The sequence below is a fragment of the Rhopalosiphum padi genome, chromosome 4 (genome assembly GCF_020882245.1).
Source record: "Rhopalosiphum padi isolate XX-2018 chromosome 4, ASM2088224v1, whole genome shotgun sequence".
Lineage (NCBI taxonomy): Eukaryota > Metazoa > Arthropoda > Insecta > Hemiptera > Aphididae > Rhopalosiphum > Rhopalosiphum padi.
In genome coordinates, this window is record NC_083600.1 from 46,262,222 (window position 1) to 46,277,080 (window position 14,859).

Below are 14,859 nucleotides of genomic sequence, written 5' to 3' on the forward strand. Positions count from 1 at the left end.
ATTCCACAATGATTTAATAATGTTACATGCATACTTTATTCATCATAAATTACATAACTTGAATCTATATTTATTTTTATTCCTTTAATTAGTAAAAAAATAAATCCACATTTTCTTATTAGTAAATACTAGTATTTAGTATTTTTTACTCACTAACCTTGTATGAACACAGTGTACTGTGTATATAAATTAATTCTTACAATTGCTATAAAATTCTTTAATATAAGAATACAATAGTATATAAATAATTAGAACATTTTGGGTTTTGTGAAGATTGACATTTTTAAAGAGTAGTCTACTCTACAAAAACATCATTGTTAATATTAGACTAATAATTTATAACCCTAGATTTATTTAAATTAAATTAAATGTTGAAATCGGAAATCCACATATTTTTTCTTTAAAATATTGTCGCTGGGGGAAAATTTAAATTATTGTATTACAAATTGAACAATAAATCGTCATAGGTTCATAGAGTACTATTATTTCGTCTGCCATTCGCAATGACATTAAATAAGAAAGATATTTTTTAATTATATACCTCGTGAAATTGACGTATGCAAATTAAGTTTGAGGGTAGTTGGTGTTCCCTTAAAACACCGTTTGCAAAATAAATAATTTACGGAAAAGGTAATTTTTTATTCAAATGTCTGTTCTTGCATAAAATAAAATTCACTATCGATTGGATAAAAAGTGAACCAAACAATAACCTGATTACGTCGACGAGAGCTTATGATGCGCAAAAATAAATTGGGTTACTTGAAAATGTCTATTCGATTTTTATACTCAACGAAGACAAAATTATTAAAAACAGATTGAATGTTTTCTTTATTTACTTGTTCAATTTCATAAGATAATGAGTTTAAGATTAAATAATAAAAAATTATCATTATTTCAGTTTTTGCGTTTTGAATTTCAACAAATCTTTTAGAATTTTTTTGATACACAGGAATTACTCAAATACACTTTCATATTACTGTTTACCACAGACATGATAGTGTATCATATAATATGCATATAATTTATCCTTTAAGAGTTATATTTTTTAGTATATATTAGTATATTATGTGTTTTGTCTGTAGTGCGTTATGTGACAATTATTCAACATTTAAATAACAACCAATTTGTTTGGTATATATTATGTATTGTTTTATTTTTAGTTTTATCTCAAATATTTTATTTAATTATGTCAAACATAAACAATAAGTAATATCTCGTAGATGAGTAAAACAATCTTAGTGCATTATATAGTAATATGAAATACGTGAAGTGGAACAATCAGTATCTGAATCTCAGAATTACTATAGTGTTAACCTTAGTCAGTAACTTATTTGATGGGAGGTGATAGGAGATTTTATTACAAATCATTTTTTATGTTGTTTTAAGTCTCTACGTTTAATTAATCAACAAACAATGGTTCATTTTTAAAATAAATTATGTTTATTGGACCGCATGGACCATGATAAATGATTGGTTACTGATGGGTCAACGGATTGTAGGGTGAGCGTAGATTGTCCAAATCTTGTAAGTTGTAAAGTATCCTCGATTCAATAATATGTAGTAAGCAATAGAACCCGGTTCAAACGTGTCTTAGTATCTATTAACTAACGGCATTGAGTATTGTTTCTATAAGTGTCAATATATCGGTCTTTTATTATTCTGTGATGATAAATAATTCACAAATTTTCAAACGTGTAAAAAAGAAATATGAATATTTTAAATTTATTTTTGTAATTGTATGGTTTTATTTTAGTTTTGTTTTTATTTTCATTTGATATTTTTTGTAAAGTAATCGATCGTCGATCTTCAAACAAGTACTTATAAATAAAAATTAACAATATGAATTTGCACACATTGTATTACCTATATTATTTATGTTGTATATTCCATAGTTCTATTTTTTTCAGATTATTTTAAAGTTTATAATTGGAAATTATTTTGTTTATTCGTGGTTTTCAATAAATAGAAGTTTGAAATTTAATAATAAATATTTAACTTTGTATAGTAGTATATTGCAATTACAATATAAAAATTATTAAAATATTTCCCTTCTTTAAAAGTTCGAATAATATCTCATAAACTATAAATATCCAATTTCATTAAAAAAATATTCATGAAAATAATTATAAAAAAGTTAGGTAAGTGAGTACTGCTCTGCTTCAGAATAAGACAAGTGTCGAGTGAGTCATTATAATGGATGTTTAATTTAATTTAATTTATCTTGTATCAAATTTTCAAGTGTTTTTAATCATTAAATTTTTGTAATTGATATTTATAAAACTAATTCAAATTTAAAGTGTCAATACCTATATCTCAAAAAGAGTCAAAATATTTTGAAAATTATACTGTGTAAGAATTATTTCAAGCATTTTTTGATATTCATTTTTGAACTATATATAAAAAAAAAATTAACACATTTTATCGGAAAATGGTTTTAGATACTTAACGATAAAAATTATTTTAAAAGAAACTAAGAAATTTTAAATTTACCCTTCTTCAAAGTACAAACTAGATTCAATTTTCTATAAGAAACCACTTTCAAAGTTGAAAAATGAAGTATTTTGTTAGTTATTTATCACACACACACACACACACACACACACACACACACACACACACACACACACAAAGCATATTATTGATAGAATCAATACATTCATTGCCTCAGCTCAGAATCTAAAATACAATAAAGTTACCTTTTATTATATTTTATACCTTTTCATATATAAAATATATCTATTATTTATATGATTTTATTTAAATCTAATCTAATTATTATGATGCAATTATATTATAACTTAAATAACATCTTTTCTTGTTGAAATTATAGCTTTTACTATTTTAAAAAAACTTTTACAAATAAATACTTGTATAAAGAACATATTAATTTAATGTATTACTAAAATTTAGTGAACTAATAATATTATGGGCCATTAATTCTTTAAAAAATGTTTAGTGATTATTTGTGCAATCAGGAAGTTATTTTATCTATGTAAATTAAAATTATCAACAGAAATTTTTGAAATACCTACATCATACTATTGATATAATATTTTAAATAAAAAAATATTCGATTTTTGAATACTGGCGAATATTTAATTTAATTCATACATCATGAAAATTAACGTAATAATTTAAAATAACGTAATTTCATATCAAAAAACCTTTTTTAAATAGGTACATGTCTAAATAATTGTCTTTATGTGTAACTGTCACACCAAAAACATAAAATATTGCTACTATAGTTTATATAAATAACTGTGGTTTAAACGTAGGTGCCGTTACACACATAACACGTTATCTGTATCTTAATTTAAATCTTTTAAATTAGGTAAAATGTATAATCAATGGCAGCTTATAATTAATGCGTTTATTGTAGCTTAAACGCTTGTTAGCAGTATACGCACAGGCCGTTTTTCACACACGACATGCCATTAAGGAGTTGTGTTTATTAACACTTATCCACGTGTTAGAAATAACTTAGTCTATGTACGACGCACGCGTTACTCACACTCGCCATAAACCAATACCGTATCTGATATTTTTTATTTTTGTGTTAGACCGTAATTACAAATTGATGTTAAACATGGTGGATTTTAACAAAAAAACAACACACTGCTTTCGTTATATTATGTCGTACCCGAACATTGAAAACACTATTATTTATACGACGAGAACGTCCTTGCGTTTTAACTAACTAAAAAACCGCAAACTTCAATTTTTTTTCTTCAATAACCGATTACGACTTTCCTCCTTCTACTCCTCACAGAAATAAAAACCCGAAACAACGCTACCAAGTTTGGGATGGTTTGTGGGCGTCGTATTAAATGTATAATAATATAGTATATTATAATGTTTATAACAATTCGGTGATTGGATTTTGCAGACGAGGAGACGGTGACCGTGCGTGGCATCGTGACATCCGACGGACTTTTCGACGGTACTATCAGCACGGCCGCTGAGGAATTCTTCGTGGAACCTTCGTCGCGGTACGGCGATGGGTCGTCGCTGCCATACCACAGCGTCGTGTACCGGTTGTCGGATGTGGACAGCCCAAAGGCAGCCGGCGGTGGTTGCCGGTCGGAGGCGCTGCGCGGACGACGGTCGGCCGACAATGGACACGCCGACGCGGAGAGGCTGGTGAACCAGACGTACGACACGGAGGGCGTGATACTGGTGCGATCGCCGAACGGCACCATCGTGAACCGAAGCAGGCAGTCGGCCACCAGCAAGACGTCTGTGCCAAAGCCCAACTGGTACGACCCAAACGACCAGCGCAAGATGACCGGAGCCGGTGACGAGGCCAGCAGCAACCTGGTGGTAGACGACAGCGGCAGTTACGATCCGTTCGAGAGCCGCAAGAAGGGGCTGGGTGGGTTTGTCGACAACCGGAAGACCACGTGTATGCTCTACCTGCAGGCCGACCACCTGTTCTACGAGAAGTACGGCAGGGAAGAGACGTGCATCGAAGTTATGACTAGACACGTGCAGAGGGTGAATGCCATTTATAGAAACACCGGTGAGTTACGTTGAATTTAAAAATAAAATGTGTGTTTTGCACTAGGATATAATATTCTGCAGGATAGCATTTCTAAATTCGGTGAAATGACCTATAATGTGAACAAGAAAATCATTACGTAATTCCCGCTTTATCGGTCAAATGTTATAGTGATCACATATTAGTGCTTTCTAGATGTTATAAAAAAAATAAAAATTAGTGCTTCGTCAGCCTATAGTCACGACAAAAAAACACCAAAAAATTTAAATTTAAATCATTTCAATTTTTTCAATAAATCTTCGATTAATAATAAACGCTCGATAGCAGTCGTATGTTATATCATGCACCGAATTCGAATCTTTGAAGTAGTGTCACTGGATGTTCCCTTCTCTCATGTTTTACTATAGTACATCACATTCTTTTATTATATATATGAATAAGTTTATTTTTCTATCTTGATAAATGAAATGTAGTGGATAATATTTTAGACTTTTAGTGTATATATGAGCGCAGATTTTCTAAAAATAACAAGGGTTTTTAAGCACGAAAGAAAATTTAAATATTTAAATAACTGTAAGTTAAATATTTAATATAGTTTATATATTAATATTTTTCAAAAAATTCTCTTATCCAGCATATGAAATTATAAATGTAGAAGATGTGATTTAAAAATCAAAAGTTGATATATGGATAAATTGACAAACAATAAAAAAAAAAAAAAATAAAATAATATGGTCAATGGTATTTGATCAAATATTATAATTTAACGTAATATATAAGATGTGTTTAACTTATGACATTTAAGTATTTGATAAAATAAATAATAATTCATGATTTCGTAGTACAAATTATCTGAAAATTAGGTATCTTAAATACAATATTTAAATTCATATTATATAATTATTAGTATATACATTATTGCATATATTTATGTCTTGACGGGCTTAAACATAAGACCTTGTAGTTATAACTTGATATATCGATATAACCCACTAGTGTTGTTGGTTATGCGCTTTATAAAAATTTCATGTAAATAATACAAAATTCTAAACAAATATCATCAACCAAATATGTAATTTTAATCGTAAGCGATGAATTTTTATGTATATGAAATATAAATTATACCTATATATTATTATTAATATAATTTGAGAATTCCGAACGTTGCGAGTTTCCAATGAAAGGATCTATCACCAAAATTAATAATGAAACGTAGGTACCTACCAAGTTTCTTGAAATTCCACAGAAGGTTTACATATATCATCTAAATAAATATATAATATTGTTAACGAAATTAAATTTTCATAAACGAATGTTACCTCGTCGTTTACAGTTTATTTTATCCAAACAATCGTGACGCATATATTTATAGTTAGTCGACAAAATGTAAACTCGAGTATTTAATTCGTTCGTTCATCTTCGTCGTTGTTGTTGTCGTTTGTAAATAGGTACTTGTATATTTATGTAATTTATTTGATTATTCGTTGCAAATAAATCTGTTAAAACTACTTGTATTTTTCTCTTTTCTTTGATATTTACGTTTAAATATGCCCAGGATTGTGACGCACACGTAGGTGTACAATAACCAAAAAGTAGTTTGGTTTAGTCCGCTAGTTGTTCATTCTTGTAAACAAATACGTATACTAATAAGGTCTTTTGAAGTTTTCCTAGTGTATGCATATAAATTTGTTTTTATAACGACTATATAATAACGTTATGAAACGATTACTGATATCGATTTATAAGTACATAAATGTAAGGTTTTTATGTGCATTACTACCTCTACATCAACTTGTAAATTAAAATATAAATTTAAAGTACATAAAATATGTATGTAACATTTTAACAAATAATTTCTCTCTGATATGCTCAAAAGTAAATAAATAACGTTAATTATATTTATAGTATATATATTTTAAATTTAAATAATAATTTCATGTTAAATAATTTATGTTAACGTTTTTTAAGTATTTAATTAATTTACGATTTAAATTTTCAAATTAATGAAAATATATTTAATTTAAATGGACTAAATGGTATTGCGTATTACGAGACTAAATTAATAATAATTAAAATATCCATTGCTATCCATCTTAAAATAATCTTGTTGATTTTTTAATGAGATGAGGTAATGAATTCTTACGTATTTGGTATGCAAAAATTATATTTGTATACGCTTTGATTAAACATGCTGTCAACAAACCATTGACTTTAAAATTTTTAATACATATATGACCCTTTTCATTACACAAGTACCTACTTCTAAATATCTCAAATGAGCCAGATAACCTAAGATTAAAATATGGCTTAATATGAAAACCAGGGGTACCGAATTTGGATTAATAAATATTAATTAAATATAAAAATTTTACACTTTTAATTGTTATTGTGCATATAATTTTGCTTATTTTAAATTTCAATTATTATTTTTATTATTTTATATAGATACCAACTAATTGTATCAAAGATTTTTTTATTCATCGATCATAGTTCTAAACCAAAAATATATTGAGTTATAATTATTTAAAATTTGACAAATAATTTATTTTTTTAATTTTTAAAATCTAAGACCTAAGACTTAAGTTTTCCTATCAATCACTGTAAACCGTATTTCTAAGGTCATTAAACTGAGATGTATTAGTGAAGCATATTAGACTGGATAAACTATTTCATATTATGTTATGTATTATATTTATTTATTGTCCCTTACAAGTAACAATTATCTTTTTGATACATTATGCAATAACTAGAATATGTAGGTATTTATATAATATAGTATGGTAAGTAGATATCTATTATTATTATTTTTCAAATAAAAAAAAATACTATAATAACTAATAATAAGTAATAACACATTACGAAGAATTAAAATATATATTTTATATAATGCTTTATTAGAAATTATAATAAAATATGTATTTATGTCTTACATAGTCATTTTTATTTTAATATTTGAATTTACATTAATAAAAACTTCTACTTAAACTCATAATAATCAGATTATTATTATTTATCTATATGAATAGATATATTATAATAATATTAAAATTAACATAACTTAGTATATATTACACGTAATATTTATTTACTATTTACAAGGTAAGATCCTATATAATTTAAAATTTTATGCACCTACCTTTTATTATATTCATATCGATTGTAATTCATAAATTTATTCATCATAAGTTTGTTTAATAAGACTAGTCTATCTTCTTGAAAAATAAACAAAAATAGATAGTTCTGTAAAGTTGTAATTAATAATATTGTTATAGAAAGTAACTTAAGTCCAACCAATTCGAAAGAGAATATTACTGAGAATAATTTCTTATACTTAAACTCAAAAGCTTATTATGCAGTTCTGGACTTAACTCTCAAAGGAAATAACAGGTATTAAATCAGTTTGGTATGTAAATATATAATATATATATACACACCATCATTTACGTTACATATCAACATCTTAACCCCTGACCTCTCTGCATTTTCGCGATTTTGGAAGCTTAAACCAAACAGATTATGTCAAACTTGTCTAAGGATTTGGAACATAAACAAGATATGGAGAGACTTTATACTTCGCCTCATTGATTTTTATTTATAAAGAAGCTATCTTTGTAAAACAAATATATCGTGAACACTTTTCCTCAAATGACCATGGCCCTATTTCACTTTTAAGCCATCCATCTTAAAAATGTTTTTATTTTATAATATTTCCTTATTTTTTTTACGAACTTGAGAACTTTTTTCGTAAATTAATACTTTTAAATTATAATATATTCCTTTAAACTATAACCTATATATTACAATAATATTAAAATTTTTAAATCTTTAACTTTATAAAATTTTTATAAAAATATATTTTAATGTTCATTGAAGGAAAAATCTATACATTAAAAAAATGTTTAGATAAAATTTGTTTACTTACTTATCTGAGGTTTTTAATAACATTTTATTATGACTAAAAATTAATTAAAAGAGATGAACGTTCTTTAATTTATAAAAACGTGTATTTACCTTATCTTATTGCATTTAAAAAATATATTTTTACGTCGAGTCATTCAATTTATCTTATCCTATTTATCGTCGCACATGTGTGAATTTTTTTAAACCTTAATAAACTTTATAAAATAAATTCAATTTCTAGTCGTACGTGTGAGTATGCATCTTACAGCTAAAGCATTAGTGGCAATTGAATAAGATTGGTTGGTATAATAATAAAAATAATATTGTTCAAGAGAACGAGAGCATAATCAAATAGACGTGTGGTAGGAGAAAGACCAACTAATCTTTGTTAGGAATGAGAAGGTGGAGGAGGAAAAGTGTAGCGTTGGGAACTGCTGGTAGGGAACGTCGCCACCGATCTCTAAATAGCAATTCAAACTTTCTATATATAATCGCATTTATATAGAGCAGCCCTTCCAAGGAGTCGCGTTTTGGGTGCTTGATCGTTCTGATCTTGTGCAATATACATCGAGGGGTGGCTGCCTGCGAAACGAAAGTTGCCGCTGCTGGCAATGCTGATGTGTACGAGTATATGTAAGAATATACGTTTTAGTGTGGTGTGCGTGTATGAAGACGATGCTTAAGCAGTAAGACGGTAGCAAAGAGTAGGTTATTATAGGTGGAGGTATTTTGGGGAAATTTTCACCTACATATATAGTGTGTGTGTGTATATGTGTGTGTATATATGATTGTGTGGGTGCTCTTTGATTAATGTCGTTTTCACGCCAAGCCACCGTCGACGCCGTTCGCGTGACCTAAACCTTGCTGCATTTTCCGGCGACTTCCGTTCGATAACGATGGAGACGCGCGTTGAGATTGTGTTATTTCATTAATACTACCGGACACCACTTCCACTATCGCCTGCGATGAAACAAACTTTTTAAACGTACACCACCGATCGGTCTTGCGTGTCAATATACCTATACGTTTACCTTAAAGTAATATATAGGTATATGTGTGTACACACTGCAGTATATTATGTTTCTTACAACGAAGACCTACGAACGTAAATTATTCTAAATTATGCGTGCCATCTTTTCAAATAATTTTAATAGTAAAATAAAATAATATTGAATCAATCGACCACAAAAATTATTAATTTTAAACGTAATGAAATGTATTTTTGTTATTACCATCATTTTTAATTGTAACTATTTTTTAATTGTATACGTAATTACAACTAAAATGTATATTAATTAATTGATTCTAAGGATCTTACAATATAAATAAAAATTATTTTTATCGCAATGTATATTGAAGCCAAAAACATTTATTACAAAGTACATTTTGCATAATTTTTAAGCAAGATAGTTTAGTTTTGAATACATAATTTATCAATACCAAATAATTAAAATTAAAAATGAACCGTTTGTACCATATAACCATTACCCACAGCAGTTCTATCCTAACAAACTTTAGTGAAAATTCATTAGGTAATAATTATCAATGTTTAAATACTAAATAATATCTTAATAGATTAATTTATTATAATAAATTCAATTGATTTAAAATTTACTATAATTAAATAAAATAAATTTATACACAGCTTATCTATAAAAAAATATCATCGCTTAATAATTAATAAATATTTTATTTATTATAAAAATGTATACACATTAGATTTTACCAGGTATTTAAGATTTTGGAACACTACGTATTGCAAAAGTTTAAGACTTCTTATATTTTATTTTCCTTAATCGTAACTATGTATGCATCAATAATACACGTATGTACCCGGCAGCATCACGTTTTTTCATCATTATCATCATCATCATCATCATCATCTTCATTATAACCATCCAACCATCGTGCGATATTACCGTAGCTGGTAAATACATTCATATATGTTTCGTATGTGTGTGCGTGTGTTCGTATACGTGTAATATCCACTCGCTTTGATCGAGTGAGCACTAAGTGTAGATGTGGATGAATGTTGGTGATGCGGTACTCGGTTTCGAGAATTATTTATTTCTAAAATGAAAACGATGGAAAACACTCGGCGCGCATGTCTTTTTATAAGAAGACTCTCTCTGAGAACACCGATGTATTGTTGCCGTTATTAATTGAATAAAAAAAGCAACGGATAAAAGGTTTTTCAACGTTTTTATGTATATAAGCGTACACATATATATATATTTATATAGCTATGTAATATACGCAGGTATTATATATGTATAAGGTATGTGTATACTGTATATATAATAGGACGTCTTTATAAAGATTAAGTTTCGAGTGTATCTGCAGCTATTCCCATTGAATTGTATGATTAAACATTTTAAATTTTCATCTGCGTTCGCCAAATTTCTTGAAATTGACGACCGCTTTTGTAACTCGAAAATCTTTAACGATAGTGCATTATGTGTATTGTACCTAAGTTTTTAATGGAACTTTATTGTTAAAAAAATTTAATTATGTAGATAATATATTAATTGTCAAAAAGTAATTTCTATTAGTTTGGCAATAATCATGTATACAACGCCATATATTATAAGTTATAATCTATCGGCTATCATGAGATTTTTTTCTATTTTTATAACGTGTATATTATATAATTAATATGATTGGACTATATGTGGTAGATATCTATAGATTTTTAGACTACTTATTATTATAACTTAACATAATTTAAAAATAATATTTTTAGTTAATCGTTTTTTTTCACAATAAGTTGTTTGATTGACATATACTTTTTAACCCAAAAAAATATATAGCATTGAAAACTATTCATATATCTATACAATAATTACAATATTATATTATTGCACTTTATACTTATAGTATATATTTTTAATGATACCCAATAAAAAATAGTCAATTACTATCTCAATCTAGTTAGTTTATTAAATTAATATTTTAGGAGGCATACAAAACAGGAACATCCATTTTAATTTTTATATTCTTAATATAATAATATTATGTAAGTAATCCAATAATCGTTTTATTTTACGAAATTTATTTATCTAAATACTTAAGGTTACCTTAGATTCGCAATTATATTATTGAAAATGTTATATTTAATAATATATATTAACCAATAATTGCATTCTACAGTAATAGTTTTTAGTCTGGATGGATACTTTGAACATTATACCATGTTAAAATATTAATAAATATTCATCAAACAGTACCTATTTATCATTTATTTTACTGTTTTAACTATTGTTTTTCGTATCACTAAAATATCGCTGACGATTTCAATGTGAACGAAGAACCATTATGACAATGGTTGATGTAGTAATATAACTTTCTTCAAATATATATATTTCATTCACATAAATGCATTTACAATACAATATTCTGCAAACTTTATAAAACCATTAAATTCACACACTATTAAAAAAAATATATATTTTGAAGTTTTCTTAATAATAATTATATATGTTTGCCAATCTTAATTTAACACAAGAGAATGAACCGCTTTTACTTTATCAGTTTCTTGCAGTTTGATTATTATTATTGTATAGTATTATATTTTTAAACTGTATTTTTAACTACATAGAAATACTATTCAATAGTTTACAATAATATTGAATACTTGAAGAACCAAATCCGCCAAACGTCAAAAGAAAAACATAAAGATCTACATGATCTTCTACTTAATCAAATCTTTAAATGTATTAGTTTACATTTAAAATCAGTACATACAAATAATAATTAACACCAATAACCTTCATTTGCGAATTTTTTTATTATTAATTTCGAATATTTCTTTGTTATTTTCCTTAAAAAGTGTAATATTTATTATAAAAATATTAATTTTTTTCACATGCTATGACACGAGATTGAAAATGAATGAGATATATATTTTTTGTACCATTGTGAAAAAATAATTTGTTCTAAATTGATCTAAAGAATTTCTATGAGTTTTAAAGTAAATATCTTAATATTTTCCAATTTTTGTGATTTTGATGAATTTTTTCAAATTTTAAGTTTTGACTTCCTTAAACTACTTACTAGATTAAATTTCATTCCATGAGTCACTCTTAAAGTTTAAAATATAAGCATTCCTACTATTCCAAAAGGTAATGAAAGATATAAAAGAAGTACACACATTATTTTGGAACTAATACATTAATAGCTCCGCTGTATATCTAAAATAAAGAACTCTAGTGTATGATATACCAATGAATGTTGATGTTATAATTGTATACAATATACATTATAGTTAACTATAGAGCCTGTAAGAGAAAACCGTGACTAAAACATTAAAATATGCGTCATTTTTTTTTTTATTCAAGGTACCGACAGTGTGAATATTACGAGTATAATGAAATTTATTAGTTTTCGGCTGTTTTTTAGTTTTTAATTATATTTACAACATTTCTATTTCTATTACTTATTATACTAATTTCCTCATAAAAAAGTTAATACAAAACATAATAATTATATAAATAGTATCATTGTTTTTATACATATATACTATATACATCAAAATATGTGGTTGCACATAAAATTGATCATTAAAATGTAAGTCCTCGTATTTTTAGTTCTTAAAATATGTAGTCCATGTTTTAAGTTAATCCATTGGAGTTTCCTTCTTACGTCTAAAATAATTTTTAATATTATTTTTTGTATATTGTAAGTCAACTTACAATTTGAATTTGAATTAGTAAATTATATATAAGTGTAAGCTTTCTGCAAAAAATAAAATAAATATTCTTATAATAGTGAATTAATCTGATCTTCTATACTAATCTCTAACGTGGCTTAATAATTATTATGATTACAATTTATTGTTTACAAAATACAAAATTTCTATTATACAACCTAATGTGACATTTAATTTATATATTAATAATTATTTTATTTTTCGGGTGGAGGGACACCCCCCCACCACTAGGCTCGTCCCTGTATTTTAATATATTATTTATTGGTTTTATAAATAGTATTATCTCAATATTGTGTAAACTACATGTAAATATTTTTAATAGTAATAATTTAAAAAAATAATGATAACCGACGGGAATTATTAAGAACAGTTTTAAATTAATGAATGAATTAAGCAAATACTATTATTATACTTCTATTTACATTTGCTGAATCCAATCGATGGATAGGGCTCCGTCAGGCAATTAAACACAGAAATCATTGATAAAAAAAAAAACTACAACAAAAATGACACTTGAATAGGTAACCTTAAAAATTCATAAATGTATATATAAATATTTATTTTTGAATAAGTAACAAAGTCTTGGAAAACATTTTATTAGTTCTGTCTTTTGCTAATATATTTTATGCAGTTTTCTAAAATGGAAACCAAAGTTAAGTAATCATTTCACGCCTGTATTTATAAGACCATATGAATATTTTATTTTTACCCCGCCTTTGTTTTTATAAGCAGTCAAAACCCGGACCCGAGTTATAAATATTAAGCAGGAGCTTCCATTAGATTGGAATTGGAATTTTTACAAAAATCCTGGTCGTCCGTACACTGAATTAAGATAATGAACGTCATATATTACATCGTATAATCTGTAAACGTGCTGAAACTATTTCTCGCCCCTAGGGTAAACTCCTTTTTAAAGGCTTTCCATTAAGATTTCCTTTAATCCTCTTCTAATTAGTGAATGTTTTTCACACTTAATCTCATTTTTAACGAAACTATAAGACACATTAAGTATATATTTTTAATAATTAGGTAAATGTATTAACTTTTAGTAAATTTATATTGTTATGATATAGCTATTGTCAAATTTGAAAGATCATAAATTGTGTATGATGGGAATATATGCATTGCGTAATAATTTACTAACCAAAATTCATTATAGATAACTATAACTATAACTATAAAAGTATTATTTTTGTTTTTATTTACAAAGAAATTCAAATATATAATTTCTGACTTTATTCCAATTTTAGGAATTTTTATTTAAACAGCAGAGGTACTTTTCAGGTTGGTCACGGATCTACTTTATATTCTTTAGTTGTTTTTTTTTTGTTAATTAAACAATTTTTTAAAGATTCTTTATTTAGACTACTGTTTCCGCAAATACTTTTAGAACGAGAATTTATAGATTTTTTTTCTTTTTACTATATAGAGAATTTCGTTTGACTTTTTATTATATTTGTTCTATTGAAACGAGTACCACTCAAAATTTCCATTAAACCATTGAGTGTTTTCTGGGGCAAATTCTGAATAAATCTAACCTTTGTCTCTCTATTTTTTTTATCAATATACCAAACTATCGAAGGATAGTAAGTTGAGATATATTATTTTAATCAAGGAATTTAAAATTAATATCAGTAGATATATTGTATTATTAGTATTACTACGTAATTACCTACTGTCTATAATATGTTATAAAACTTAAAAACTATTATAAGACGTACTAATAAATTATAACGATGATTAAAATAATAAA

At 26.3% G+C, this 14,859-nt stretch overlaps 1 protein-coding gene across 1 annotated transcript in view; it reads left to right on the forward strand.

Moving 5' to 3' along the window:
* LOC132928378 (disintegrin and metalloproteinase domain-containing protein 10) overlaps positions 1-14,859 on the forward strand; it is a 76,248-nt gene that overhangs the window by 48,349 nt on the left and 13,040 nt on the right. The window contains exon 4 of the mRNA XM_060992996.1: positions 3,887-4,519. Coding sequence (XP_060848979.1) covers positions 3,887-4,519 — 633 coding nt within the window. The remainder of the gene's footprint in view (positions 1-3,886; positions 4,520-14,859) is intronic.